The sequence below is a fragment of the Heptranchias perlo genome, chromosome 28 (genome assembly GCF_035084215.1).
Source record: "Heptranchias perlo isolate sHepPer1 chromosome 28, sHepPer1.hap1, whole genome shotgun sequence".
In the NCBI taxonomy this organism is placed as follows: Eukaryota; Metazoa; Chordata; class Chondrichthyes; order Hexanchiformes; family Hexanchidae; genus Heptranchias; species Heptranchias perlo.
This window is the reverse complement of record NC_090352.1, coordinates 1,589,518-1,615,877: the sequence shown is the minus strand read 5'-3', so window position 1 is coordinate 1,615,877 and position 26,360 is coordinate 1,589,518. Positions and strand designations below refer to the sequence as shown.

The window sequence follows — 26,360 nt, the reverse complement described above, 5'->3', positions numbered from 1 at the left end:
TCTTAAAATTAGAGCTGGGTCAATTAGGAGTGAAATCAGGAAGAATTTTTTCACACGAAGAGTAGTGGAAATCTGGGATTCTCTCCCCCAAAAGGCTGTGGATGTTGGGTTAATTGAAATTTTCAAGACTGAGATCAACAGATTTATGTTAGGCAAAGGTATCACGAGATATGGAACAAAAGCGGGTAAGTGGAGTTGAGGTACTTATTAGCCATGATCTACGTGCATGGTGGAAGAAGCTCGAGGTGCTGAATGGCCTGTTCCTATGTTCTTATGATATAACTTAAAAGGCATTTGTTTAAAATACACACAAGTTAATTCCAGTAACAGGGTTAAAGGGCATTTTGTTTGTCATCACATATTAATATACTAATCGTCAGATCAAAGAAAGGTGGCTTTACTCAAATGGAAATCTGCTACAGCATTTTACATTACTATTGTCAGGAGAACGCAAAGGGTTTAGTGCAATTTGTAACTCGGTAATTTGCAGTATCCGGGCATTAGTCTTCTAGTCTTTTCTTGGTGACTCATGCTATTCATTATTGTTTGATAAACTGATGTAAGCTTTAACAGGTGATTTAAGCTCAATTTTTTTTTTAAATCAAAAAGATGTTCTGAGAACAGCTGGATTCCAAAGGATTGGCCTCCAAGACCATCCTTGCCAAATTAAACACTTTTAATATTAATGTGGCAATCTATTTCAAAATACAAATATAAATCATTACACGAGGCTTTTAGAAGAAAAACAGTTATATTTATTATGTTTTGCAAGATGAAGCTGAGTAAAAGCAGACTTCAACTTTTCCACTTTTCTATCATCACTCCAGCTACACCTCAGGCAGAGAAATATTTCTTGAAAGCTCAAACATTTTAAAGTAGAGCTTACTACACTCCTGGGATTTTCAAAACTTCTCCAACATATTGATAGGAACAAAAATTAGTTCCATAACTTTTCTTTTCATAGGAAACGAGAATTTAAACTAATAATGATAAACAAACAGCACAACTCACACCGCAGGGATCAGGTGATGACACCAACCAGATACTGCTGCAACCCAGACACCGCAGATTTACGTCACAAGGCCATCCACTTTATTTTTACTACATCAGCACTAGTTTCTCATTTTAATAAGTAAGGTGCCATCATGAACAACAAATTGCATCTATATAGCACCATTAATGTAAAAAAAATCCTGAGGTGTAAATCAGGCAAAAAAAATTGATGCCAAGCCAAAAAAGGAGCTATTAGGAGGGCTGATTAAAAGTTTGGTCAAGGTAGGTTTTAAGGCCGGTCTTGGAAGAGAGGACGGTGGAGAGGCGAAGGGGAGAGAATTCCAGAGCATGGGGCCTGGATGACTAACAGCACAGCTGCCAATGGTGGAGCAAAGGGAGTGGGGGTTGCACAAGAGGCCAGAGTTGAAGGAACTCATCTTCAATAAACATTTTAAAAATCAACATAAAATAAAAAGACTAGCCTTAGCACACCATATTTGGCAGCTTGTTTAAAATATGTGCTTGTGTTTAAATACCGAATATACTAATAGCAGCAATGGAATTGGCTGAAAAATCAGAAGGGACTCCACCTCAGGTCACACTTCAGCTTCCTACCAAAAAGCCAGAGTGCAGCACTGCTCAAGATGTCAACCCATCCCAGGTCACCTGCCCACCTTTAAAACTGGCATTTATGAAAATGGTTGAAAAGAGAATGAATACATTAATGGTGGTTCACTGCAGTGTCAGTGGATCAAACTCACCACCCCACAAAGGTGGGACATATGGCCTGACCTATTATTTATTGCAAAGTGGAGCAGAAAAACCAGAACTAGACAGGTAAGAGGAAAACAAAGAGGATGGGTGAGCGAGGTCCATAGTGGCAACTACTCTGCACAAGCAGGTGGTACAGGAGTTAGAACACAGTAGAAATATGGAAAAGCAAAATCAGTATGTAACAATATTAAAATGAAGGAACCTACATACAAGGTGTTCATAGGGACTTATTAGTCCAGAGGAGGGGAGAAAAACATTGCCAGGAAGTCAGAAGATGTGGAGTACTGTGGGAGATGTACAGATGGATTAAAGTCCAGAGAGTATCCAGTCAACAGAATCCAGAAGATGACCAATGGGTGGAAGTCTCTTGTTAATCTTCTCTGTGGTAGTGAAAAGATGTAAGGAGTCTTACAACACCAGGTTATAGTCCAACAGCTTTATTTGGAATCACAAGCTTTCGGAGCTTTCCTCCTTCGTCAGGTGAGTGTAGGATTATGTAAATGCACAGCATATATAGTCAGAGAACAATGCCTGGTGATTACAGATAATCTTTCCAACTGCCCGTTATCACACCTCGGCATAGATGTAATCAAAGCAATCAAAGGAGTGGGTGGTGTTCAGACAGAGAAACATTACATCCCAGACGACTGAATACACAAGCGGTCAGAACACAAAGACAGAGAGAGAGACACACCCGAAAGGCAGAGAAAGAGAGAGAATGACCAGTTGTATTAAAAACAGATAACGTTTTTTTGCTGGTGGGGTTACGTGTAGCGTGACATGAACCCAAGATCCCGGTTGAGGCCGTCCTCATGGGTGCGGAACTTGGCTATCAATTTCTGCTCGCCGATTTTGCGTTGTCGTGTGTCTCGAAGGCCGCCTCGGAGAACGCTTACCCGAAGATCGGAGGCTGAATGTCCTTGACTGCTGAAGTATTCCCCGACTGGGAGGGAACCCTCCTGTCTGGCGATTGTTGTGCGGTGTCCATTCATCCGTTGTCGCAGTGTCTGCATGGTCTCGCCGATGTACCATGCTCCGGGGCATCCTTTCCTGCAACGTATGAGGTAGACAACGTTGGCCGAGTCACAGGAGTATGAACCATGCACCTGGTGGGTGGTGTCCTCTCGTGTGATGGTGGTGTCTGTGTCGATGATCTGGCATGTCTTGCAGAGGTTGCCGTGGCAGGGTTGCGTGGTGTCATGGACGCTGTTCTGCTGAAAGCTGGGTAATTTGCTGCGAACGATGGTCTGTTTGAGGTTAGGTGGCTGTTTGAAGGCGAGTAGTGGAGGCGTGGGGATGGCCTTAGCGAGGTGTTCGTCGTCATCGATGACATGTTGAAGGCTGCGAAGAGCATGGCGTAGTTTCTCCGCTCCGGGGAAGTACTGGACGACGAAGGGTACTCTGTTGGTTGTGTCCCGTGTGTGTCTTCTGAGGAGGTCTATGCGATTTTTCGCTGTGGCCCGTCGGAACTGTCGATCGACGAGTCAAGCGTCATATGCCGTTCTTACGAGGGCGTCTTTCAGCGTCTGTAGGTGCCCATTGCGTTCCTCCTCGTCTGAGCAGATCCTGTGTATTCGCAGGGACTGTCCATAGGGGATGGCCTCTTTGACGTGGTTAGGGTGGAAGCTGGAAAAGTGGAGCATCGTGAGGTTGTCCGTGGGCTTGCGGTAGAGTGAGGTGCTGAGGTGCCCGTCTTTGATGGAGATTCGTGTGTTCAAGAATGAAACCGATTCTGAGGAGTAGTCCATGGTGAGTTTGATGTTATCGTGTAGTCTCTTCAATGATTCTTCGCCATAGGTCCATAGGAAGAAAATGTCGTCGATGTATCTGGTGTATAGCGTTGGTTGGAGGTCCTGTGCAGTGAAGAAGTCCTGCTCGAACTTGTGCATGAAAATGTTGGCGTATTGGGGTGCGAATTTGGTCCCCATGGCTGTTCCATGTGTTTGGGTAAAGAACTGGTTATCGAAGGTGAAGACATTGTGATCCAGGATGAAGCGGATGAGTTGTAGGATGGCGTCTGGAGATTGGCTGTTGTTGGGTGTTGAGTACTGAGGCTGTTGCAGCGATGCAGTCATCGTGGGGGATACTGGTGTAGAGTGCTGAGACGTCCATCGTGGTGAGAAGTGTTCCTGGTTCAACAGGTCCGTGGGTGCTGAGTTTTTGTAGCAAGTCTGTAGTGTCACAACAGAAGCTGGGGGTTCCCTGTACGATGGGTTTCAGGATGCCCTCGACGTATCCAGAGAGGCTCTCACACAGGGTTCCGTTGCCTGATACGATAGGACGTCCAGGTGTGTTGGCTTTGTGTATCTTTGGGAGACAGTAGAAGTCTCCCACGCGGGGAGTACGTGGGATGAGAGCACGTAGGATGCTTTGAAGGTCTGGATCGAAGGTCTTGATCAGTTTGTTGAGCTGGTGGGTGTGTTCTTTGGTCGGATCTGCGGGTAACCGTCTGTAGTGTTCCTGGTTGTCAAGTTGTCGGTATGCTTCTTTGCAATAGTCCGTTCTGTTCTGTATGACGATGGCTCCTCCTTTGTCCGCTGGTTTGATGATGATGTTGCGGTTGGTCTTAAGAGCGTCGATGGCGTTGCGTTGTGCTCGGGTGACATTCTGGACTGTCTTGTGAGTGCGGCTGATGAATCTGGCGTTGACGCACCTCCTGACAGCTTGAGCATACATGTCAAGCTTAGGGCAGCGACCCTCCGGAGGAGTCCAATTTGACTCTTTCCTCTTCGGTTGCTGTACCGCGGATCCCTCTGTCCGCTGTTCCGGATCGTTGATTGTCTCATTGGGTTCGCTGCTGAAATCTTGGGATTTGTGGAACAATTCCCGGAGCCTCATTCTCCTGATGAATTCCTCTGTGTCCGCCGCGAGACCGATTGGGTCCATTTTGGTGGCGAAGAATCACTGAAGAGACTACACGATAACATCAACAAGTTCCATCCCACCATCAAACTCACCATGGACTACTCCTCAGAATCGGTTTCATTCTTGGACACACGAATCTCCATCAAAGACGGGCACCTCAGCACCTCACTCTACCGCAAGCCCACGGACAACCTCACGATGCTCCACTTTTCCAGCTTCCACCCTAACCACGTCAAAGAGGCCATCCCCTATGGACAGGCCCTGCGAATACACAGGATCTGCTCAGACGAGGAGGAACGCAATGGGCACCTACAGACGCTGAAAGACGCCCTCGTAAGAACGGGATATGACGCTTGACTCGTCGATCGACAGTTCCGACGGGCCACAGCGAAAAATCGCATAGACCTCAGAAGACAAACACGGGATGCAACCAACAGAGTACCCTTCGTCGTCCAGTACTTCCCCGGAGCGGAGAAACTACGCCATGTTCTTCGCAGCTTTCAACAGGTCATCGATGACGACGAACACCTCGCTAAGGCCATCCCCACGCCTCCACTACTCGCCTTCAAACAGCCACCTAACCTCAAACAGACCATCGCTCGCAGCAAATTACCCAGCTTTCAGGAGAACAGCGTCCATGACACCACACAACCCTGCCACAGCAACCTCTGCAAGACATGCCAGATCATCAACACGGATACCACCATCACACGAGAGGACACCACCCACCAGGTACATGGTTCATACTCCTGTGACTCGGCCAACGTTGTCTACCTCATACGTTGCAGGAAAGGATGCCCCGGAGCATGGTACATTGGCGAGACCATGCAGACACTGTGACAAGGGATGAATGGACACCGCGCAACAATCGCCAGACAGGAGGGTTCCCTCCCAGTCGAGGAACACTTCAGCAGTCAAGGACATTCAGCCTCCGATCTTCGGGTAAGCGTTCTCCAAGGCAGCCTTCGAGACACACGACAACGCAAAATCGGCGAGCAGAAATTGATAGCCAAGTTCCGCACCCATGAGGACAGCCTCAACCGAGATCTTGGGTTCATGTCACGCTACATGTAACCCCACCAGCAAAAAAACGTTATCTGTTTTTAATACAACTGGTCATTCTCTCTCTTTCTCTGCCTTTCGGGTGTGTCTCTCTCTCTGTCTTTGTGTTATGACCGCTTGTGTATTCAGTCGTCTGGGATGTAATGTTTCTCTGTCTGAACACCACCCACTCCTTTGATTGCTTTGATTATATCTATGCCGTGGTGTGATAATGGGCAGTTGGAAAGATTATCTGTAATCACCAGGCATTGTTCTCTGACTATATATGCTGTGCATTTACGTAATCCTACACTCACCTGACGAAGGAGGAAAGCTCCGAAAGCTTGTGATTCCAAATAAAGCTGTTGGACTATAACCTGGTGTTGTAAGACTCCTTACATTTGTCCACCCCAGTCCATCACCGGCATTTCCACATCGTTGTGAGAAGAGCCCCAGAAGGTCCGTATGGGTCAGCAAGCGCAAAGCTGAGCCAGTCAGCACACCAGCAGCCGAGCCAGTTAGGGGCATGTTGCCACCAGGCATGCCAATGCTACCAAAGGTGCTGACAAGAACCACCTTTTTAGGCAAGTGCCAATCCTCCAGAGGCAACGCAGTCTCATTTACCACACCGTGCTGCTGTTGGCTGCGGCACTGTAAATGGTCCAGAAATTGAAGTGTCTGAAGGTAATCTACCATATTACTGGGACGATGAGATTAATTCTGAATAAATCTTAACATGTATAATCACTTATACACTTAGTAGCAGTGAAACTTACTTACCAATGCTTTCCAACTAATTGGCTTATATCTCATTAATTTTAATACAAAACATCAACACTGAGTTTAAATAGAACCAATACAATCATTTCACTTATTACTGATTGGCTAGACTCACTGGAAGCTATACAGAACAGCTGGGATAGTTTGAAACATTGCAACGAATGTTAAATACAGAATAACAGATATGTGGGAAGGAGTATAAACAAAGGAAAGCTCAAATGAGCTTGTATGCCATGTCACCAAAGCTTCAATTATTCTGATAAAACATCACAAGAGATTAACTGCTCATTTATCCTTTCACTGTTTGTGGGCCCTTGCTGAGCACAAATTGGCTGCCACATTTGCTTACATAATAGTGACTGCAACTCAAAAGTAATTGATTGGCTGTGAAGTGTTTCGGGACATCTTGAGGACCTGCAAGATGCAAGCTCTTTCTTTTTTAAAAATCATTTGAACCCCCAGATAGTACAGTCTTGAAATCACTGCTTGCTTTCTCATACACTGCCTATCCCCTTTACTTATGATATAAGGTTACAACTTTATATAGGGTTCTATTCTGTTAACTGCCTGTTTCTGTGTAGGCAGTGGTACTCAGTGGGAATGACAACTGCTGGCATTCTCTGCATCCATGATGATCTCAACAAAAAACTATTAATTTAGTCATCATAATTATAGATTTAAATGGAAAAATAACGTGCTGACCGTTGCTGCTTTAGTTGACTAAAGTGAGAAGGAAGAGTTGTTGACTAAGATTATTGTATTATTGTCAACTCAATTAACATTGGAGCTAAATTCCCTATGAAGTCTAAAACTGAAATTATTTTTATGAATAAAACAACACTGTTATTGCTGATCTGGAAATATAATGACTTCTTATGCTACATAGAATCCCTATCATTTCAAGGCTTAAAAGCATACAAAACCAATTTGAAATCAGCCTGGCTTTTTACTGAAATGAATGAAAAAGACACAGAACTCTCCATTCTTCAGTGGCATGCTCCTCCACTCACAATAAGAACCAAAGTTCCACAGAGGAAGAGTTTTACCCATGAAAAGCCCATCGATTCATCCCATGTAAAACTTCCCTTTCCCACTTTCAATATAGCTCCCCTTCATTCCATCTGATCCCATATAGAACATCTCTTTCCCATTCACCCTCTAACTCCCCTCCATTCCATTCCATCCCATCCCATATACATCTCTTTCCCCCTTACCATATAACATCCCTCCATCCCACTTCTAATCAGTTATTTACTTCTTTTTATATCTTGTTTCTGCCGATATAGTTAAATGCTAATAATGCGCACTGAATCAGGACTTCCGCAAACAGTTTACAGAGAATTTGCAAATCTTCATGCTGCAGCCGAGTTAAGCATTCGCGCTGCAATTCAATCTAAGTAAAACAGTACACAACTTGACAAAATCATATTTTACAAGAAAATTATTAGATTTCTATATTACCCTGCTGACTCTAGGTGCAAGCTGGCAGTGAGTTAACTATATTTAATGTGCTGAGCATTAAAATCGAGATAACTGGGGAATATTTTGTGCTTGGATCAGGAATTCTATATAATGGAATTAAATGGGAAGTAGTTTGACACACCAGAATTCTGTATGCTTACTAAGAATCCATGTTTTGTTCTAGTTTCTCTTTCAACATATCCACAACCAAAACAGACTCATATTTTGTTTAGTTCGTGATATTTTTTTTAAATAGTTTCCATTTCAATCACGATCCAAAGGGCAGGTAAATTGGTACGCAGAGAACTTCGAGATATATGGATGATACAGCTCTACCTTTCTTCTTCTCCTTACAGAACAGCAGTCACATTCCCAATGCAGGGCACTTCACAAACCTTCAATCTGGAGCGGGCTTTCTTCTGCACACTTCAGATCACATTTAAATCAATGTGACTGTTCCAAATCAGCCACTGCTATTCCCCTTCATTGGACGCAAAATAAACAAATGGAATTGCACCAGCGCTTTATAGTCTTAGCCACAATAGAGGTTGTTGTTTCAGCCATCCCAACTTTTATTCATTACTTCTCCAACTGTCTTTCTCCCCTCTCTCTCACTCTACAATCTTTCCTGGAACCTGCCCCAGAATCTCTGTCTGCGATGCAGTCAGTGGAAAAGCATTATTTGAGTACTACAGCTTACAAAAATATTAACAGCAGGAATTGCTTAGCACAGTGGCAATATGTACCGGAGGCTCAGCTGGAAAGATGCAGATGCAGTCCCGCAATCAAAAATCGCAGCAACGCTACTGTGGGGAAGATGAAAACAAAGGCTTTTGAGTCCTCCTCAACGACTAATTGCTTGGGAGAAGGTGATTCAACAATAATTTGCATTTATATAGCACCTATAACATAGTAAAATGTCCCAAGGCACTTCACACGAGTGTTATCAGGCAAGATTTAACACCGAGCCACCTAAGTGCCAGAGGACTGGAGAACCGCGAATGTAGTACCATTATTCAAGAAGGGGAGTAGGGAAAAACCGGGGAACTACAGGCCAGTGAGCCTAACATCAGTGGTAGGAAAATTATTGGAAAAAATTCTGAAGGACAAAATTAGTCTCCACTTGGAGAAGCAAGGATTAATCAAGGATAGTCAACATGGCTTTGTCAAGGGAAGATCATGTCTGACTAATTTGATTGAATTTTTTGAGGGGGTGACTAGGCGTGTGGATGAGGGTAACGCAGTGGATGTGGTATACATGGATTTCAGTAAGGGCTTCGATAAAGTCCCCCACAGGAGACTGGTCAAGAAGGTACGAGCCCATGGAATCCAGGGTGCCTTGGCACTTTGGATACAAAACTGGCTTAGTGGCAGAAGGCAGAGGGTGATGGTCGAAGGTTGTTTTTGTGACTGGAAGCCTGTGGCCAGTGGGGTACCACAGGGATCGGTGCTGGGTCCCTTGCTGTTTGTGGTCTACATTAACGACTTGGATATGAATGTAAAAGGTATGATCAGTAAGTTCGCTGATGATACAAAAATTGGTAGGGTGGTAAATAGCAAGGAGGATAGCCTCAGTCTGCAGGACGATATAGATGGGATGGTCAGATGGGCGGAACAGTGGCAAATGGAATTTAACCCGGAAAAGTGCGAGGTGATGCACTTTGGAGGGACTAACAAGGCAAGGGACTACACAATGAATGGGAGGACCCTAGGCAAGACAAAGGGTCAGAGGGATCTTGGTGTGCAAGTTCACAGATCCCTGAAGGCGGCGGAACAGGTAGATAAGGTGGTAAAGAAGGCATATGGGATACTTGCCTTTATTAGCCGAGGCATAGAATATAAGAGCAAGGAGGTTATGATGGAGCTGTATAAAACACTGGTTAGGCCACAGCTGGAGTACTGTGTGCAGTTCTGGTCGCCACACTACAGGAAGGATGTGATCGCTTTGGAGAGGGTGCAGAGGAGATTCACCAGGATGTTACCAGGGCTGGAGCGCTTCAGCTATGAAGAGAGACTGGGAAGATTGGGTTTGTTTTCCTTGGAGCAGAGGAGGCTGAGGGGGGACATGATTGAGGTGTACAAAATTATGAGGGGCACAGATAGGATGGATACTAAGGAGCTTTTTCCCTTCGTTGAGGGTTCTATAACAAGGGGACATAGATTCAAGGTAAAAGGCGGGAGGTTTAGAGGGGATTTGAGAAAGAACTTTTTCACCCAGAGGGTGGTTGGAGTCTGGAACTCACTGCCTGAAAGGGTTGTGGAGGCAGGAACCCTCACAACATTCAAGAAGCATTTGGATGAGCACTTGAAATGCCATAGCATACAAGACTACGGACCAAATGCTGGAATATGGGATTAGATTAGACAGGGCTTGATGGCCGGCGCGGACACGATGGGCCGAAGGGCCTCTATCCGTGCTGTATAACTCTCTAAGATATTCGGACAGGAGACAGAAGACCAAAAGCTTGATCACATAAGAACATAAGAAACAGGAGCAGGAGTAGGCCATACGGCCTCTTGAGCCTGCTCTGCCATTCAATAAGATCATGGCTGATCTTTGACCTCAACTGCACTTTCCCGATCCTCATATCTCTTGGTTCCCTTAGAGTCCAAAAATCTATTGATCTCTGCTTTGAATATACTCAATGACTGAGCCCTCTGGGGTAGAGAATTCCAAAGATTCCCCACCCTCTGAGTGAAGAAATTCCTCCTCATCTCAGTCCTAAATAGCCGACCCCCTATCCTGAGACTATGCCCCCATTCTAGACTCTCCTGCCAGGGGAAAGAGCCTCTCAAGCATCTACCCTGTCAAGCCCTCTAAGGATTGCATACGTTTCAATGAGATCACCTCTCATTCTTCTAAACTCCAGAGAGTATAGGCCCATTTTACTCAATCTCTCCTCACAGGACAACAGTCTCATCCCAGGAATCAATCTAGTGAACCTTTGTTGCACTGCCTCTAAGGCAAGTATATCCTTCATTAGGTAAGGAGACCAAAACCATACGCAGTATTCCAGGTGTGGTCTCACCAAAGCTCTGTACAATTGTAGCAAGACTTCCTTACTCTTGTACTCCAACCCCTTTGCAATAAAGGTCAACATACCATTTGCCTTTCAAATCGCTTGCTGTACCTGTAACTTTCTGTGTTTCGTGTATAAGGACACTCAAATCTCTCTGAACACCAACATGAACACAGAGGTAGGTTTTAAGAAGTGTCTTAAAGGAGGAGGGAGCAGTGTTGAGGCAGAGAAATTAAGGGAAGGAATTCCAGAGCTTAGTGTGTAGACAGCTGGAGGCATGGCCGGCAATGGTGGAGTGATGGAAATCGGGGACGCACAAGAGGCCAGAATTGGAGGAACGCAGAGATCTCCAATCCACCTGCCTGTTGGTCAGGGATAGTGCATGTTCTAAGAGAGATTCCAAAATGGAGGAGAAAATACCTTAAAAAGAGCTCTTCTCCCCTCTTCCATCCCCCATCCAGGATGGTTCAGTTGGTAAATACACAATCTGGTGTAGTACTGAGCCATACAAATCACACAAATCAATCCCTGGTTTGTGCTACAATTAGCATCAGCTTCTCTGAGGAAAGAGATGGAAAAATTAGCCAGGACTCCTGCTTTTTAAGACTATCCAGAGACCTCTGACAGAAAGTGCTTTGTGTGGACACTATCGAAGAACATGAGCTGAGCTGTAATGTTCCCTTTCTTCCGCAAACCCCCATCCCGTCACTCGCTGTCTAGGTTCACACATTACAAACGGACACTTGAGCGAGGTACCAGAGGCCTGTGGAACTGCAGCTCACCTTGATTCAGTGCTTTCAGGAGAGAAGGGAAGAAAAGGGGAGTCATCTTCCTAAAATAAGAAGTCATCTACAGCTTGCTGTAATTTTAAACAAAAGAACTTGCAGACACTCATGCCCACAGGCTGAAAACTGAATGCTCCATTCTCACTAATGTAACTGATGACAGAAGAAAAGGAACTGATGAATGCAATGGGGAAACTATACAAAGCACAGCGGGGGACGTCACAGAAATGTAGGCACGGGATTATCTTCAAAGGAGCTGATACACTAAACATTATCACGTGGGATTTGCAGGCTTCAAATGTGCAAGAGCACTAACAAAGTATTACATTTCTGGTAACAAGAACACGATGGCATCACCAATGTGTCAAAAGGCACCGCCTTTTCTAAGCCAGATCTGGTAACCAATCCATTAATTCACCCAGTTTCATAGGCCACACAGTACAACAGCTTTCCTTTACTCACCTCTGGTGTGTTCTTCTTAAATTCTCGACTTTCATCAATAAGTCGTTTTCGGGACTGTTCACTCTCATCCTGTCGATTGGCCAATACTGTAGCAGTGGCATCAAGTTCTCTCTGTAGAAGGGGGAAAAAAAGAGAATATGAGTCAGGGAAAGAAACTGGCACTGGCTAAGAAGGAGACTTTGTTGGTCTAACAACTAAGTAGAATCATAGAAAGGTTATAGCACGGAAGGAGGCCACTCGGCCCATCAAGTCCGCGCCAGCTCTACACACAAGCAATCCAGCTAGTACCACTCACCCACCCTATCTGCGACTAAACTACACAGGCCAGAATGCTGGTGATCCCTGAATTATGCTGAGAGTTGGCTAATCTCATCAGGGTGGCAGTGGAAGCATTGCAATTTGCATCAGCTTCCCTAGGCTAGGTAAGGGGGCGTCAGACAGTATTCCCACTCCTGTTCTAGTGACTCCTGCGGAAAGTGTGCATGTATGAACATTAGTGAGGGCAGGATTCGCTTGCTGGTGACACCACCCACAATCAATAGGCCTGGTCACAAACACAGCCTGAAGTAGGGCCCAATGTCAGGAATGGTCATATGGGTGAGATACCTATGGACTACCTACTCCTGTGGAACCACAGCACAGCATGAGTCAATGCCTTTAGGGAAGGAGGGGTGAGTGGGGAAATAAAATTAAGAAAAGCGCTTAAAATACAGAAGATATCAAGCACAAGGAAGGATAGCAAACCCCTCAGCTTGTCTCCTTCTACACCCACTGCAGAGAACATTTCACAAATATGCATCAGAAAATGGTTTAAACCATTTGGAAAAGCGGTACGGTGATCCCCTGTACTGAATTACTTGCTGACGATAGCATTGTATGTAACTAAACAGGATCTTCATTGAGGGAATCTGCAAGGAAATAAATGGAAGATCAAACATCACACTCCCTTAGTACAAATATTTGAATTTCCGTAACTGGTCTGCTGTTTCTAATAGAATTGTAAACAATTTTACAACACCAAGTTATAGTCCAGCAATTTTATTTTAAATTCACAAGCTTTCGGAGACTTGTGAATTTAAAATAAAATTGCTGGACTATAACTTGGTGTTGTAAAATTGTTTACAATTGTCAACCCCAGTCCATCACCGGCATCTCCACATCGTTTCTAATAGAAGGTAAGGAAAACAACCCAAGGTACTGAAACAGTGAAGTACTTTCATTCCATCCAATCTTCTAACTGTATTTTGCACCACAAAGCATCATACTCGTGGTGTCCTGTCCATCAAGGAACAGTATGTTTGTAGCTCAGCAGACTGCGCAAACACAAAAATGCAAAAAAAAAATCCACGAGGAAGTAATGCAGAGAAACATGTTCTGTAGGTAAAGAATAAACAAGAAAAAAAGAGCCTGAGTCACATCTTCAAACACATTCTCCAACATTCAAAGATGGTTCCATGTTCCCTCCCTCTGCTGTTTCTGAGGCTAGTACTACCTGCCATTGCTGCTGGTTATAGATATACAAAGTGGGAGGGACTTCTGATAACATTGTTGGTCATACAATCGTGCTTCCATTAGCAACCATCTGACCACATGCACACTTTTGGTACTTTGTAAATCTGGTTTGGAGGATTGAACAGGTATTTTGGCAGCAATTGTTTTCTTTTCCTCCGGCAGTGAAAGACAAAGTGCCTGTTGCCTACCATAATCGGAAGTGGAGTTTGAGATATTAAACAACATCTGGTCACTCCCTGTCCCCAGCACATCGAGCCGATCACTGAACAAGAGGAAATATAACAGGGGGCAGGAGGCATGAAAAAGAAAGCTAGTGGGGAGGTACAAATCAAATAGAGTACGAGAAAAGAAAAAAAATTGGGGAAGTAGATCGAGAAAGTAAAGGAAAGAGAAATAAAATGGTTGATGAGAGAAGGAAGAAAGACACAGGAAGAAAGAGTAAAACCAGATCAGGAGCACAGAGGCAAAGTAAGAAACTAAAAGGAGCTCTTGGTGATGGTGAGCTCCATAAGATGGCTGCTTGCTAGCTGTGCTCCTGCCCACTCACATACTTTATTTATAAATTTATTTTTCCACAATTTTACACTTGTGTATGGGCATCGCAATCTTTGATTTGATTTTCTGGGTCACAGTATGTGTCAAACACAACTTAGCCAACCTGCTTTAAAACCTCCTGCAATAATCGTTTGTTAGTTTGATAGTTGCCAGCTCAAATACTTGCCAAAAGATCCCCCATTATGTCAGCTGGTCAGGAAACACAGCCCCTTCAGTCTATTGCTACAGTGACACTGAGTGAAATTAAGGTCAGACAGAGCTCTCAGCTTCTGAAACTTGAGTCCACTTTGGGATGGAGCATCTTAACTCTGCCTCAAGGGAGATCCAGAATACCTTTGGTAAGGGCCCTGAACAATTTACCTACTTCAAGAAGAAAATCACTCTCCTGTAGTAGTAGGAAGAATTCCTTTCAAAACATGTTAATGATTTAAAGGACAGATCTAGGTGAAATATTTGAATTTTCAGGAGCCCAGAAAGCACAAAGAATAGCTTCAAAATGTACTTATAGCAAAGCTTTCATCAGAACTGTTTCACGAGTCAGCCCCTCAACTGAGCACATTGTACTTTATCGCCTCACTCCGATTGAGTAGATCGTCCTGGACCAAGAGCTATGATGGTTTGATTCCCATTTTAGTAAACTGAATCCTTTGTCAAGCCTCACTGGTGGGAGTGCCTCTCCTTTTATAGGGACCTATACACAGAACTTCTTCAGAGTGCTGCCTCTCTGATAAAAACCAAACAAGCACTGAGAGAATAAGGCATTTGGTCTTCCTTACATGCACAGGTCCCAACACCCTCCATATCTCCGAAGGCCGCCCGGAAATCCCATGTGGAGAAAAGATTCACCTACAACTCTTTGTAGCCCTGTGTTCTGGACTGTGTGCAGCAAATTGGCCATCTGTCAGGACTCAGATCAATTATACCAAGGCAGAGGTTATGCTTTTGGGCCAACCCTTACTTCTTGCAGTTTGTAATTCAATTTCAGATTGACTGAGTTCAATTTCAAAACTTGCCATGCTGGGATTTGAACTCATGACCTCTGGGCTATTAGTTTACTACATTCCTGGTTACAGGTTGTTCAGGTGAGATAGAAGTGGGGATAAAAAAAGTAGGGGGTGGCAATATTGGTTAAAGAAACAATTACAGCCGTGGGGAGGGATGGTATGTTAGAAGGATCATCAAATGAGGCCATATGGGTTGAGCTAAAGAACAAAATATGGACAGTCACACTACTGGGAGTGTACTATAGACCCCCAACAGAGGGTCAGAGGGAGATAGAAGAGCAAATATGGAGGCAAATTTCTTAGAATTGCAAAATCAATAGGGCAGTGATAGTAAGGGATTTCAACTACCCTAATATTAACTGGGATAGAATCAGTGTAAACGGTATAAAGGGCGCAGAATTCTTAACATGAATTCAGGAGAACTTTTTTAGCCAGTACATAGCAAGACCAACAAGAGAGGGGGCAGTTCTGGACTTAGTTTTAGGGAATGAAGCTGGACAGGTGGAAGGAGTGTCAGTAGGAGAGCATTTTGGTGGTAGTGATCATAATTCAGTTAGATATGGAGTATGGAAAAGGACAAAAATAGAACAGGAGTAAAAGCTTTCAATTGGGGAAAGGCCAATTTTACTAAGCTGAGAAGTGATTTAGCAAAAGTGGACTGGAAACAGCTACTTGAAAGTAAATCAGTATCAGAGCAGTGGGAGGCGTTCAAGAAGGAGATAGTGAGGTTCAGAGCAAATATGCTCCCTCAAAAAAGGGTGGGACTGCCAAATCTAGAGCCCCCTGAATGTCAAGGAGCATACACGGTAAAATAAGGCAAAAAAGGGAAGCTTATGTCAGACACCAAAAGCTCAATACTGCAGGAAGCCTAGAGGAGTATAGAAAGTGCAAGGATGAAATCAAAAAGGAAATTAGGAAAGCAAAGAGAGGGCATGAAAAAATATTCACAAGTAAAATCAAGGAACACCCAAAGATGTTTTATAAATACATAAAGAGCAAGAGATTAACTAAGGAAAGAGTAGGGCTATTAGAAACCAAAAAGGTAACCTGTGTGTGGAGGCAGAAGATGTGGGTGTGGTTCTTAAAGAATACTTTGCGTCTGTCTTCACAAAAGAGGGGGACGATACAGACATTGTAGTTAAGGAGGAGGTGTGTGAAATATTGGATGGGATAAACATAGTAAGGGAGGAAGCAGTAAAGGATTTAGCGTCTTTGAAAGTAGATATATCGCCAGGTCCGGATGAAACGTATCAAAGGCTGTTCATAGAAGCAAGAGAGAAATTAGCGGACACTCGGACCATCATTTTCCAATCCTCTCTGGCTACAGGCGTGGGGCCAGAGGACTGCTAACGTTATACCGTTGTTTAAAAAGGGACCGAGGGATAGACCGAGTAATTACAGGCCATTCAGTCTAACCTCGGTGGTGGGCAAATTATTGGAAACAATTCTGAGGGACCATATTAATCGTCATTTAGAAAGGCACGAATTAAATAAGGACTGTCAGCATGGATTTGTTAAAGGAAGGTCATATCTGACTAACTTGATTGAATTCTTTTGAGGCGGCAATGAGGAGGGTCGATGAGGATAGTGCGTTAGATATAGTCTACATGGATTTTAGCAAGGCTTTTGACAAGGTCCCACATGGCATACTGTAAAAGTAAAAGTCCATTGGATCAAGGGAAAGTGTCAAGTTGGATCCAAAATTGGCTCAGTGGCAGGAAGCAAAGGGTAATGGTCGACTGGTGTTTATGTGACTGGAAGGCTGTTTCCAGTGAGGTTCCGTAGGGCTCAGTACTAGGTCCCTTACTTTTTGTGGTATATATTAATGATTTAGACTTAAATGTAGGCGGCATGATTAAGAAGTTTGCAAGTGATACGGAATACTTTCCTTTATTAGCTGAGGCACTGAATATAAGAGCAGGGAGGTTATGCTTGAACTGTATAAAACACTAGTTAGGCCACAGCTTGAGTACTGCATACAGTTCTGGTCACATTACAGGACAGATGTGATTGCACTAGAGCGGGTACAGAGGAGATTTACAAGGATGTTGCCAGGACTGGAGAATTTTAGCTATGAGGAAAGATTGGATAGGCTGGGGTTGTTTTCTTTGGAACAGAGAAGGCTGAGGGGAGATTTAATTGAGGTGTATAAAATTATGAGGGGCCTAGATAGTGGATAGGAAGTACCTATTTCCCTTAGCAGAGGGTCAATAACCAGGGGGCATAGATTTAAAGTAATTGGTAGAAGGATTAGAGGGGAGCTGAGGGTGGTGGGGGTCTAGAACTCACTGCCTTAAATGGCAGTAGAGGTATAAACCCTCATCGCATTTAAAAGGTGCTTGGATGCGCACTTGAAGTGCTGTAACCTACAAGGCTATGGACTAAAAGCTGGAAAGTGGGATTAGGCTGGATAGCTCTTTTTTGGCCGGCAGACACAATGGGCCAAATGGCCTCCTTCTGTGCGGTAAATTTCTATGATTAACCACCAAATCGGCCTATTCATGATTGCTGCAGATGCAGTTTACAAGGAGTTTCAGAAAGCATTTGATAAAATGTTGCATAAAAAATTAGTTGATAAAGTTATGGTCCAAGAAACAGTTGAAAAGTGGCAGTATAGAAAGACAAGGCGGAAAGGCAGACAACAGAGGGCTGCAGCATATGGATCTTTCTCCGGCTGATAGGAGCCACTAGTGGGGTGCCCCACAGATCGATGTTGGGACCAATCTGGACTTAGACATAAAGAGGTTAATAAACTTTGCTGATGTCAACAAATTGAAAGCAGTAGCACACTGCCTGGAAGAAACCTGGAGACTGCAGGAAGGCACAAACAGAATGAAGATAATGTGTCAGACGTGGCTGAGTCATAGCACTCTTGCCTCTGAGTCAGAAGGTCACAGGTTCAAGCCCCATTCCAGAGACTCGAGCACAAAATCTAGGCACTCCGATGCAGTACTGGGGGAGTGCTGTACTGTCAGAGGTGCTGTCTTTCGGATGAGACGTTGAACCGTGGCCCCGCCTGTTGCTCAGTGAACATAAAAGATCCCATGGCACTATTCAAAGAGAAGCAAGGAGGTCTCCTGGTCAAAAATTATCCCTCAACATCATCACTGAAAAAAACAGATTATCTGGACATTATCACATTGCTTGGGACCTTGCTGTACGCAAATTGACTGCCGCATTTCCTACATCACAACAGCGAATACTTCAAATGTACTTCACTGGCTGTAAAGTGCTCTGGATATTGTGAAAGATGCTACATAAATGCAAGTTCCTTCTTTCTTAAGAGAAGATACGTAGCAAATGTAGTTTAACACAGAACAAGAATAAAAGCAGACTTATAAAGTAAGTTTTTCAATTCAGTACAGCAGCAGAGAGATCTAGGTATCAGATACTCGAATCCCTAAAAATAGTGGACACAAAGTCATTAAGACAACAAATGGGATTTTGGGTTTATATCGAGAGGGATTGTATACAAACCGATGGTTAACCACATTTGATTTATGGTGGGCAGTTCTGGACTCCTCACTATAGGAGGGGTTGAACGTCTCTGCAGAAAGAACAATGCAGATTTATCAGTATGATACCAGGGATGAGAGGTTCTGAGTTATGAGCAAAGGTGAGAGCAACTAGGGATGCATTCAAACTGAAAAAATTGAGAGGGGATTACACAGGTGTTCAAAGTGATAAAAATAGACACAGTAAACACAAATGGATTATTTCCACTGGTAGGTCAATTGAAAACAGAAGCTCATGTTTTGAAGATAAGCACCAGACAGATAAAAGGGAGGATATAAATGATCTGGACCCAGTTACTCAAGGCACAAGATCACAATTTGTAAACAACACAAAATTAGGATGTGGTTAACTGAAGAGAACTGAAGTGACTTCAAGAGTACACAAGTGTATGATGTCAGATGAAATTTAATGTTAAGAAATATGAATGCATTTTGGGAGGAAGTATAAGGAGAGAAAATACACACTAAATAGCAAAACTTAAAAAGGAGTTGAGGAGCAGAGAAACATAGGGCTTCAGACATATATCTTTAAAAGTGGAGGACAAGTTGATGAAGCCATTAAAAAAAGCATTTAGGATCCCAGGTTTTAGCTGTAGCAGCATAGAGTACAAAAGTAAAGAGATAATGCTAAACCTTTACAAATCATTGGTTGGGCTGCAGTTAGAGTATTGTGTCCAGTTTTGGGCACCTTACTTTAGGGAGGGATGTCAAGGTCACGGAGAGGGTGCAGAATAGATGATACTAGGGATAAGAAGCTTCGGTTATGAGGAGAGACTATAGAAATTGGGGCTCTTTTCATTAGATCAGAGAATGTTAAAAGAAAATCCGATAGACATGGTCAAGATTGAGAGGTTTTGAAAAGATAAATCACGAAAAATATTTCCACCAGTCCATGAGTCAGTAGAGGGTATAAATTTAAAATCATCACCAAAAGTTCTTTGATGAAGTAACGGAGAGGGTTCTTGAGGGTAGTGCGATTGATATTGTGTATATGGACTTTCAAAAGGCGTTTGATAAAGTACCACATAATAGACTTGTTAGCAAAATTGAAGCCCATGGGATTAAAAGGGCAATGGCTGCATGGATACAAAATTGGTTAGGGGACAGAAAGCAGAGAGTAGTGGTGAACGGTTGTTTTTCAGACTGGAGGGAAGTATACAGTGGTGTTCCCCAGGGATTGGTATTAGAAGCACTGCTCTTTTTGATATATATTAATGACCTGGACTTGGCTATGCAGGGCATAATTTCAAAGTTTGCATTTGAACAAAACATTAAAATTTAGTAAACAGTGAGGAGGATAGTAACATGAGGAGGACGTGGGCAGACTGGTGAAAGGGGCAGACACATGGCAGATGAAATTTAATTCAGAGAAGTGAAATGATGCATTTTGGAAAGGAGAATGAGGAGAGGCAATATAAACTAAATGCTACCATTTCAAAGTGGGTGCAGGAACAGAGAAGACCTGGGGGTTTATGTACACAAATCTTTGAAGGTGGCTTGGCAAGTTGATAAAGCTGTTAAAAAAGCATATAGGATCCTTGGCTTTATAAATAAAGGCATAGAGTACAAAAGCAAGGAAGTTACGCTGAACCTTTATAAAGCACTCGTTAGGCCTCAGCTGGAGTGCAGTGTCCACTTCTGGCACCACACTTTAGGAAGGATGTCAAGGCCTTAGAAAGGGTGCAGAGGAGATTTACTAGAACGATGGGGGACTTCAGTTATATGGAGATTACAGAAGCTGGGATTGTTCTCTTTAGAACAAAGTTAAGAGGAGGTTTATTAGAGGTTTTCAAAATTTTGAGGGGTTTTATTAGAGTAATTAGGGAGAAACTGTTTCCACTGGCAGGATGGTTGGTAACAAGAGGACACAGATTTCAGATAAAAGAACCAGAGAGGAAATTAAGAGAATTTTTTTCACACAGCTAGTTATGATGTTCTGGAGTGCTCTTCCTGAAAGGATGGTGGAATCAGATTCAACAGTAACTTTCAAAAGGGAATTAGATAAATACTTGAAAAGGAAAATCTTGCAGGGCTATGGGAAAGTGCAGGGGAGTGGGACTAAATGGATAGCTCTTTCAAAGAGCCGGCACAGGCATGATGAGCCAAATGGCCTCCTTCTGTGCTGTATGATTCTGTGAAAAGGAAGGGAGGGTTTAGGTTACACAGAAAGTTGGGACATGGAATGCCCGACCAGAAAAGGTGGTGAAAACAGAATCCATAATAGCTTTTAAAAGGTAAGTGGATAAATATTTCAAAAAGAAAAATGTAAAAGGACCCAGGGAAAGGCTACGGAATGGGACTACGTGAATAGCTCTTTCAGAGAGCTGGCACCAGTGTGATGGGCTCAATGGCCTCCTTCCATGCTGTAAAATTCTATGATTCTAGGGTGAGATGAGAAGATACTTTCCCAAGCAGAGTTTTCAGAATGTGGAATGCATTGTCACAAATGGTGATCAATTACTGCATTCAAAAAGGTACCAGATTATTAGTTAAAGCAAAAAATTATAAAAGGATATGGAGAAAAAAGGAAAATGGGATTATTTCATGGGAGAAAGGGGCAAATGAGACTGTGTGATATCATCAGCTCCTCTCATCCAAAAGTACCCTAAATTCAGCGCAGACAAGAAGGGCTGAATTTCTGTGTCTATGTTTCAATGTCACCTCCAAGTTTGCCATTTTGCACTCCAGAGACTTGAGCACAAAATCTAGTGCAGTACTAAGGAGTGCTGCACTGTCAGAGATGCCATCTTTCAGCTGAGGCGTTAAACCTAAGGGCCCATCTGCCCTCTCAGGTAGATGTAAAAGATTCCCATGGCACTATTTCGAAGAAGAGCAGTGGAGTTTTTCCTGGTGTGCTGGCCAATATTTATCCCTCAACCAACATCACTAAAACAGATTATCTGGTCATTATCACATTGCTGTTTGTCGGACCTTGCTGTGTACAAATTGGCTGCTGCATTTCCTACAACAGGGACTATATTTCAAAAACTACTTCACAGGCTATAAAGCACTTTGGGATGCCCTGAGGTCGTGAAAGGCCCTATATAAATGCAAGTCAAGTCTTTCTTTCATCAGATCCCTCAAGACACTTTTAACTGGTCTGCTTCCCAAAATAAACTGATTTCACAGCTCTATTCTGTGTTGATTTTGTGGACCCAGTGAGCTCAATGTGCTTTCAAGAGATGTGGGGTGCTGATTTTGACAGACATTTCAAACTAGGATTCAGAGAACACATTCCAGGTCATTCCCAGAATTTCTATATGTCTGCATGAGAAGCAATGAAATGTACAGGACCTCTCTTACACCAGCTCACTGTAATTCTCTGGCCACCTGACGTGCTGGAGGGGGGGAATGTCTGAGGTAGGCATCCTCTCATGCCATTTTATAGTTATGCCATGGGTTTAATCCTAGGATTCCTAGTCATTACATTTCCTAATTTGCTGTGTGGGTCTGCTCTGTCTCCCCTATCGTAGGAGATTTTATGGTTCCAGTTGTGTCGTTTCTGCTTGTGATGAGGAGACTGTATTCTCCTCATTCGACACAGCAGATGCTATTTCTCTTCTTTTTCTGTCAGGTCCTTCCTTTGGTTTTCTGTCATTTTCCTTATGTCTGCTTTGTTGCAGTTCTCTTAATCTAAAGGGCTTGACCGCTGGAGAACCAGATTTTGTGGGTCTTACAAGCCAGTCTTGGGTCATGACTTATAACTAAACATTTCTTAGGTGGTTTATGGCAGATGAATAAGTGAAATTTAATTTTTTCGATGGGATTCTGAGGTTTTTACCGGTGTTTTGGGGATCGCATTCTATGATCCCATCCATTTTTCTATCAAAATCACAATCCAACGAATTGGCTATACAGCACTTGACAACATAGAAGAGCCTCAGTCCTCCAAAGCTTCTGCTCTATAACTGTAAGGGATCACCTGACAATCTGAAATCAGTCCCAAAGGTAGAAAATGCTGGAAACACTCAGCAGGTTGGTCAGCATCTTTGTAGTGAATAGAGGAGTTAACATTTCAGGTGTGGATTCATCTTCAGAACTGACAGGGGCCACACCAGAAATGTTAACTCATCTGTTCTCTCCCCAGATGCTGCCCGACCTGCAGTTTCTGGTTTTCTTTCAAATTTCCAGCTTCTGCAATTTTTTCCTTTCAGTCGCAAAGATGGTTGTTAGAGTGTACAGAGTCGCTTGTACATAATCTTCAACTTTACTTTAGGTATAATAAATTAAGTTTTCTCTTGATGTAAAATTAATTTTCCCAACTCCTTCCTTTCCTTAAACACTATTAGGGTGTGATAAACATGGAACGGAGGCTAAGCGCAAAGATTATTAATCAAACTATAATCAGAATAGCCTATTTCAGCAAATGGCTATGGTAATAACCAACAATGAAGACCACAGCACACAGTACCCTCAGGAGAACACTCCAATATCATACATCCTGACAGAGAACGTGATTTACCATGTCACTGAATAGCAACCTTCTACAAAGAATCCAGTGCAGGAGTTTGCTCTCAAACAGACTAGGATTAGTGCTGTGGCAAAATGATATGTGATTTCATATTCTATTAATTATAGAAACAATTAAATATTCAGAGCTGGCTGGTACTTACTGTATTTAGCTCCATATCAACACGTGACTACCAACATTAACCAGAGATTGGTCTGTGTGCACTTTAACTTATTCAGGTTAACAAATTGCAGGCAGAAAAAAAACTACAGCTTATTTTGTGTTCAGTTCCTTAATATCAGCAGCACAGCTTGCCCCGATTCCGAAATGAACGAGCTGAAATGACATGATCCAACTGGCAGGCACTCGTTCCAAGAAGGTAAAAAGAAAAAGTTGAAAACACACAACAGCTCTATTAGCATCTTGAAAAGAAAGATAGGTTAATGTTTTGGGTAGAGACCCAGGTTCCAATGAAGGGTCTCTACCAAAATGTTAACCTGTCTCTGTTCTTTTCAGATGCTGATGGACCAGCTGTGTATTGATAGCATCTTCTGAATTAATTCCAAGAAAGTCTTTTAATTTCACAAGTGTCACAACATAGGTAACACTTAAAGGGGCCATGTGCCCAGCTACATATTAATGGCTTCACATTCACATTTAAAGCAAAATGTGAAGATGCTTGTTACTGAGAGCCCTGCGATCCTGATCAGATGCATCAACAACTCTACATATAAATACAAAAAGTTCAGTACTACCAGTGATTGAACGGAATAGGATTTTTAAAGTTACTATGAGAATTGAAGCTTTTGTTTTAATTAGAGAATTTTACCAGCTTTAGCTTACTGTTACTTTTAAAAACAAAAGAACTTGCATTTATTTAGCATCTTTCGCGTCCTCGAAATATCCCAAAGTGCTTCACAGCCACTGAATTACTTTTGAAGTGCTGTCATTGTGAAATGCAGGAAAAGGTGGCAACAAGTTTGTACATAGCAAGCTCCCACAAACAGCAATGAGATAAATGACCAGATAATCTGTTTTAGGTGTTGGTCAAGGGATAAATGTTGATCAGGACACCAGACAAACTCCTCTGCTCTTCTTTGAATAGTGTCATAGGATCTTTTACATCCACCTGAGACAACAGAAAGGGCATCAGTTCGCTATTAGTCTGTGTTAAGATAGCTAATGTCAACCAGTATGGCAGTAGGTCTTGGCACACTGGAGATCACTGAATTAAACTCTAGATGGATGGACAGTGGTGATTTGTAAAAGTGCATTATCGACCCAAACTGACTTTGAGTTATGTACACAAGCAATATGCAAGACCAAAAGTACCCAGGTACTCTGACCTGCTGTTATTTTGTAGATGTAGATTATAAATTGCAGCATCACATGAAGATAAGTTAACTATGTGGATCAGTTCACTAAGAAGAACTGCTGCATGCTCAAGGGCTGCCATACAATTGGTATCTAATATTGGAGCTACAGATTTATTGAAAAATAACTTGCACATATTGACACAGCATCAGAGATACGGGGGACTCACAGGTTAGGGACCTATTGGGTATGATAGTTATCCAGTGGGAGAAATTGACCTTTTAACTCACAAATTATGGGTATTTTACCCATTAAGAAAAAAATACTTCTTGCTGCTTAAGAGACCAGCAAACAGGAATAAAAGTGAAGTGCTCCCATCATGGGCTACGGTGATGCAGCGCATACTAACGTCACAAATGACTGAATGTTTTCTCCAAACAACCAAACACAAGCACTAGTTTTATTAACAACAACATTACTGCTGTGACTATTTAAATTGCTTAGTTTAGGTCTGCTGCAATGGTAACACTGTGATTGCTAAGAAAACATTTAGTGCAGGATATTCTGTAACATGTAGGTGGAACAGAAACAGCTATTTATGTTTTGAGGAATGGAAAATAGTTGTGCGAAAACTGTTCATAACTTGTGAGCTGTAAATTACAATCCATGGTATAAAACATCTTAGGAACCACAAGAAGATAATATGTCAAATTATTCACTGCTAAAACCACTACTGAATGTTGTTTTCACAGCAGCTTCTAGTCCCAGGAAGGCATCCTATGTTGTTATGTAAAGTCGTACAGAGCAGGTGGGGCTATAGCAGGCAGCATCACAGTAGTGGGTGTGTGGTAAAAATTAAAAGGCAGCAAGATATAATCATATCCCCACTTGTTTGGCCAACTCACTCATGATATTTACTCTTAATTTGTTAGTCAGCAAATAAAATCATAAAATCACAATCTCGCTGCTGATTGTAATGTCCTCAATTCTCATTATTTCATTAGGAAATGTTAGCTAATGCATTATAAAATGTACACTGGTCTACAGTATTTCTCTGAATCAGTACATCTTATAGTAAAACAAGAGTCTATGGCTCATGGTCATTTTATCGTGCTCATCAAGTTGAGGGCCATTAGTGCTGGTGAATAGCAGGTGTTCCATTTCAGGCAGCCAGTGTCAAGTATAGCACAGCAAAATACAGAGTAATGTATCTCTATGCTGCAAAACCTAAGCTCCAACCTCAGTAGAGCTCCTCATACTCTTGTTTTTCAAAAATGAAAAACTGCCTGCTTCTGAACTTCTCAGAACCCCAGGCTTGTTACGCACACTAGTGTAGGCACAAAAACTTTGCTGACAACATTTACAAATTAGTAGCAAATAAACAGCTTGACATGGCCACCTACAGAAGGTGGTGTCACCGCCACCAAATTAATGACAGCAGGCAGCTCTCATGGCATTTCTTTGAAACTGTGTGGTTTTGCTTTTGTGGGTGAAACATGCAGATAACACATTAAACAAACACAGAGTGCAGCAGTAGGGAGGCAGTGCACCAGAGCCTACTCCTGATAATCCAAAATTGTTTTTTGTGCTAAAGAATTCAAAGTATTCCAATAATACAAATAACGCAACATAAATAGCACATCAAAGTGGGAATTTAGTGTTTAAAAACAATTCAAATGATCAGATAATTAAAATGAAGTGACTCAAATTAAGAGTAGAATGTAGCTGGTTCCTTGGTTAGCAAACAAGCCATTATCCGTAAATGCTGATGTGTACATGTTACTGAGATGCCTGCAGTGGTTTGTAGCTGAATTTGTTGACACAGATTT

The 26,360-nt window shown here is 42.7% G+C and overlaps 1 protein-coding gene across 2 annotated transcripts in view; it reads right to left on the bottom strand.

Moving 5' to 3' along the window:
- Window positions 1–26,360, bottom strand: part of LOC137344772 (protein CASP-like) — a 501,289-nt gene that overhangs the window by 381,402 nt on the left and 93,527 nt on the right. For both annotated transcript variants that reach the window (XM_068007907.1, XM_068007906.1), the window contains exon 2: window positions 12,182–12,292. In XM_068007907.1, the coding sequence (XP_067864008.1) occupies window positions 12,182–12,292 (111 nt within the window). The remainder of the gene's footprint in view (window positions 1–12,181; window positions 12,293–26,360) is intronic.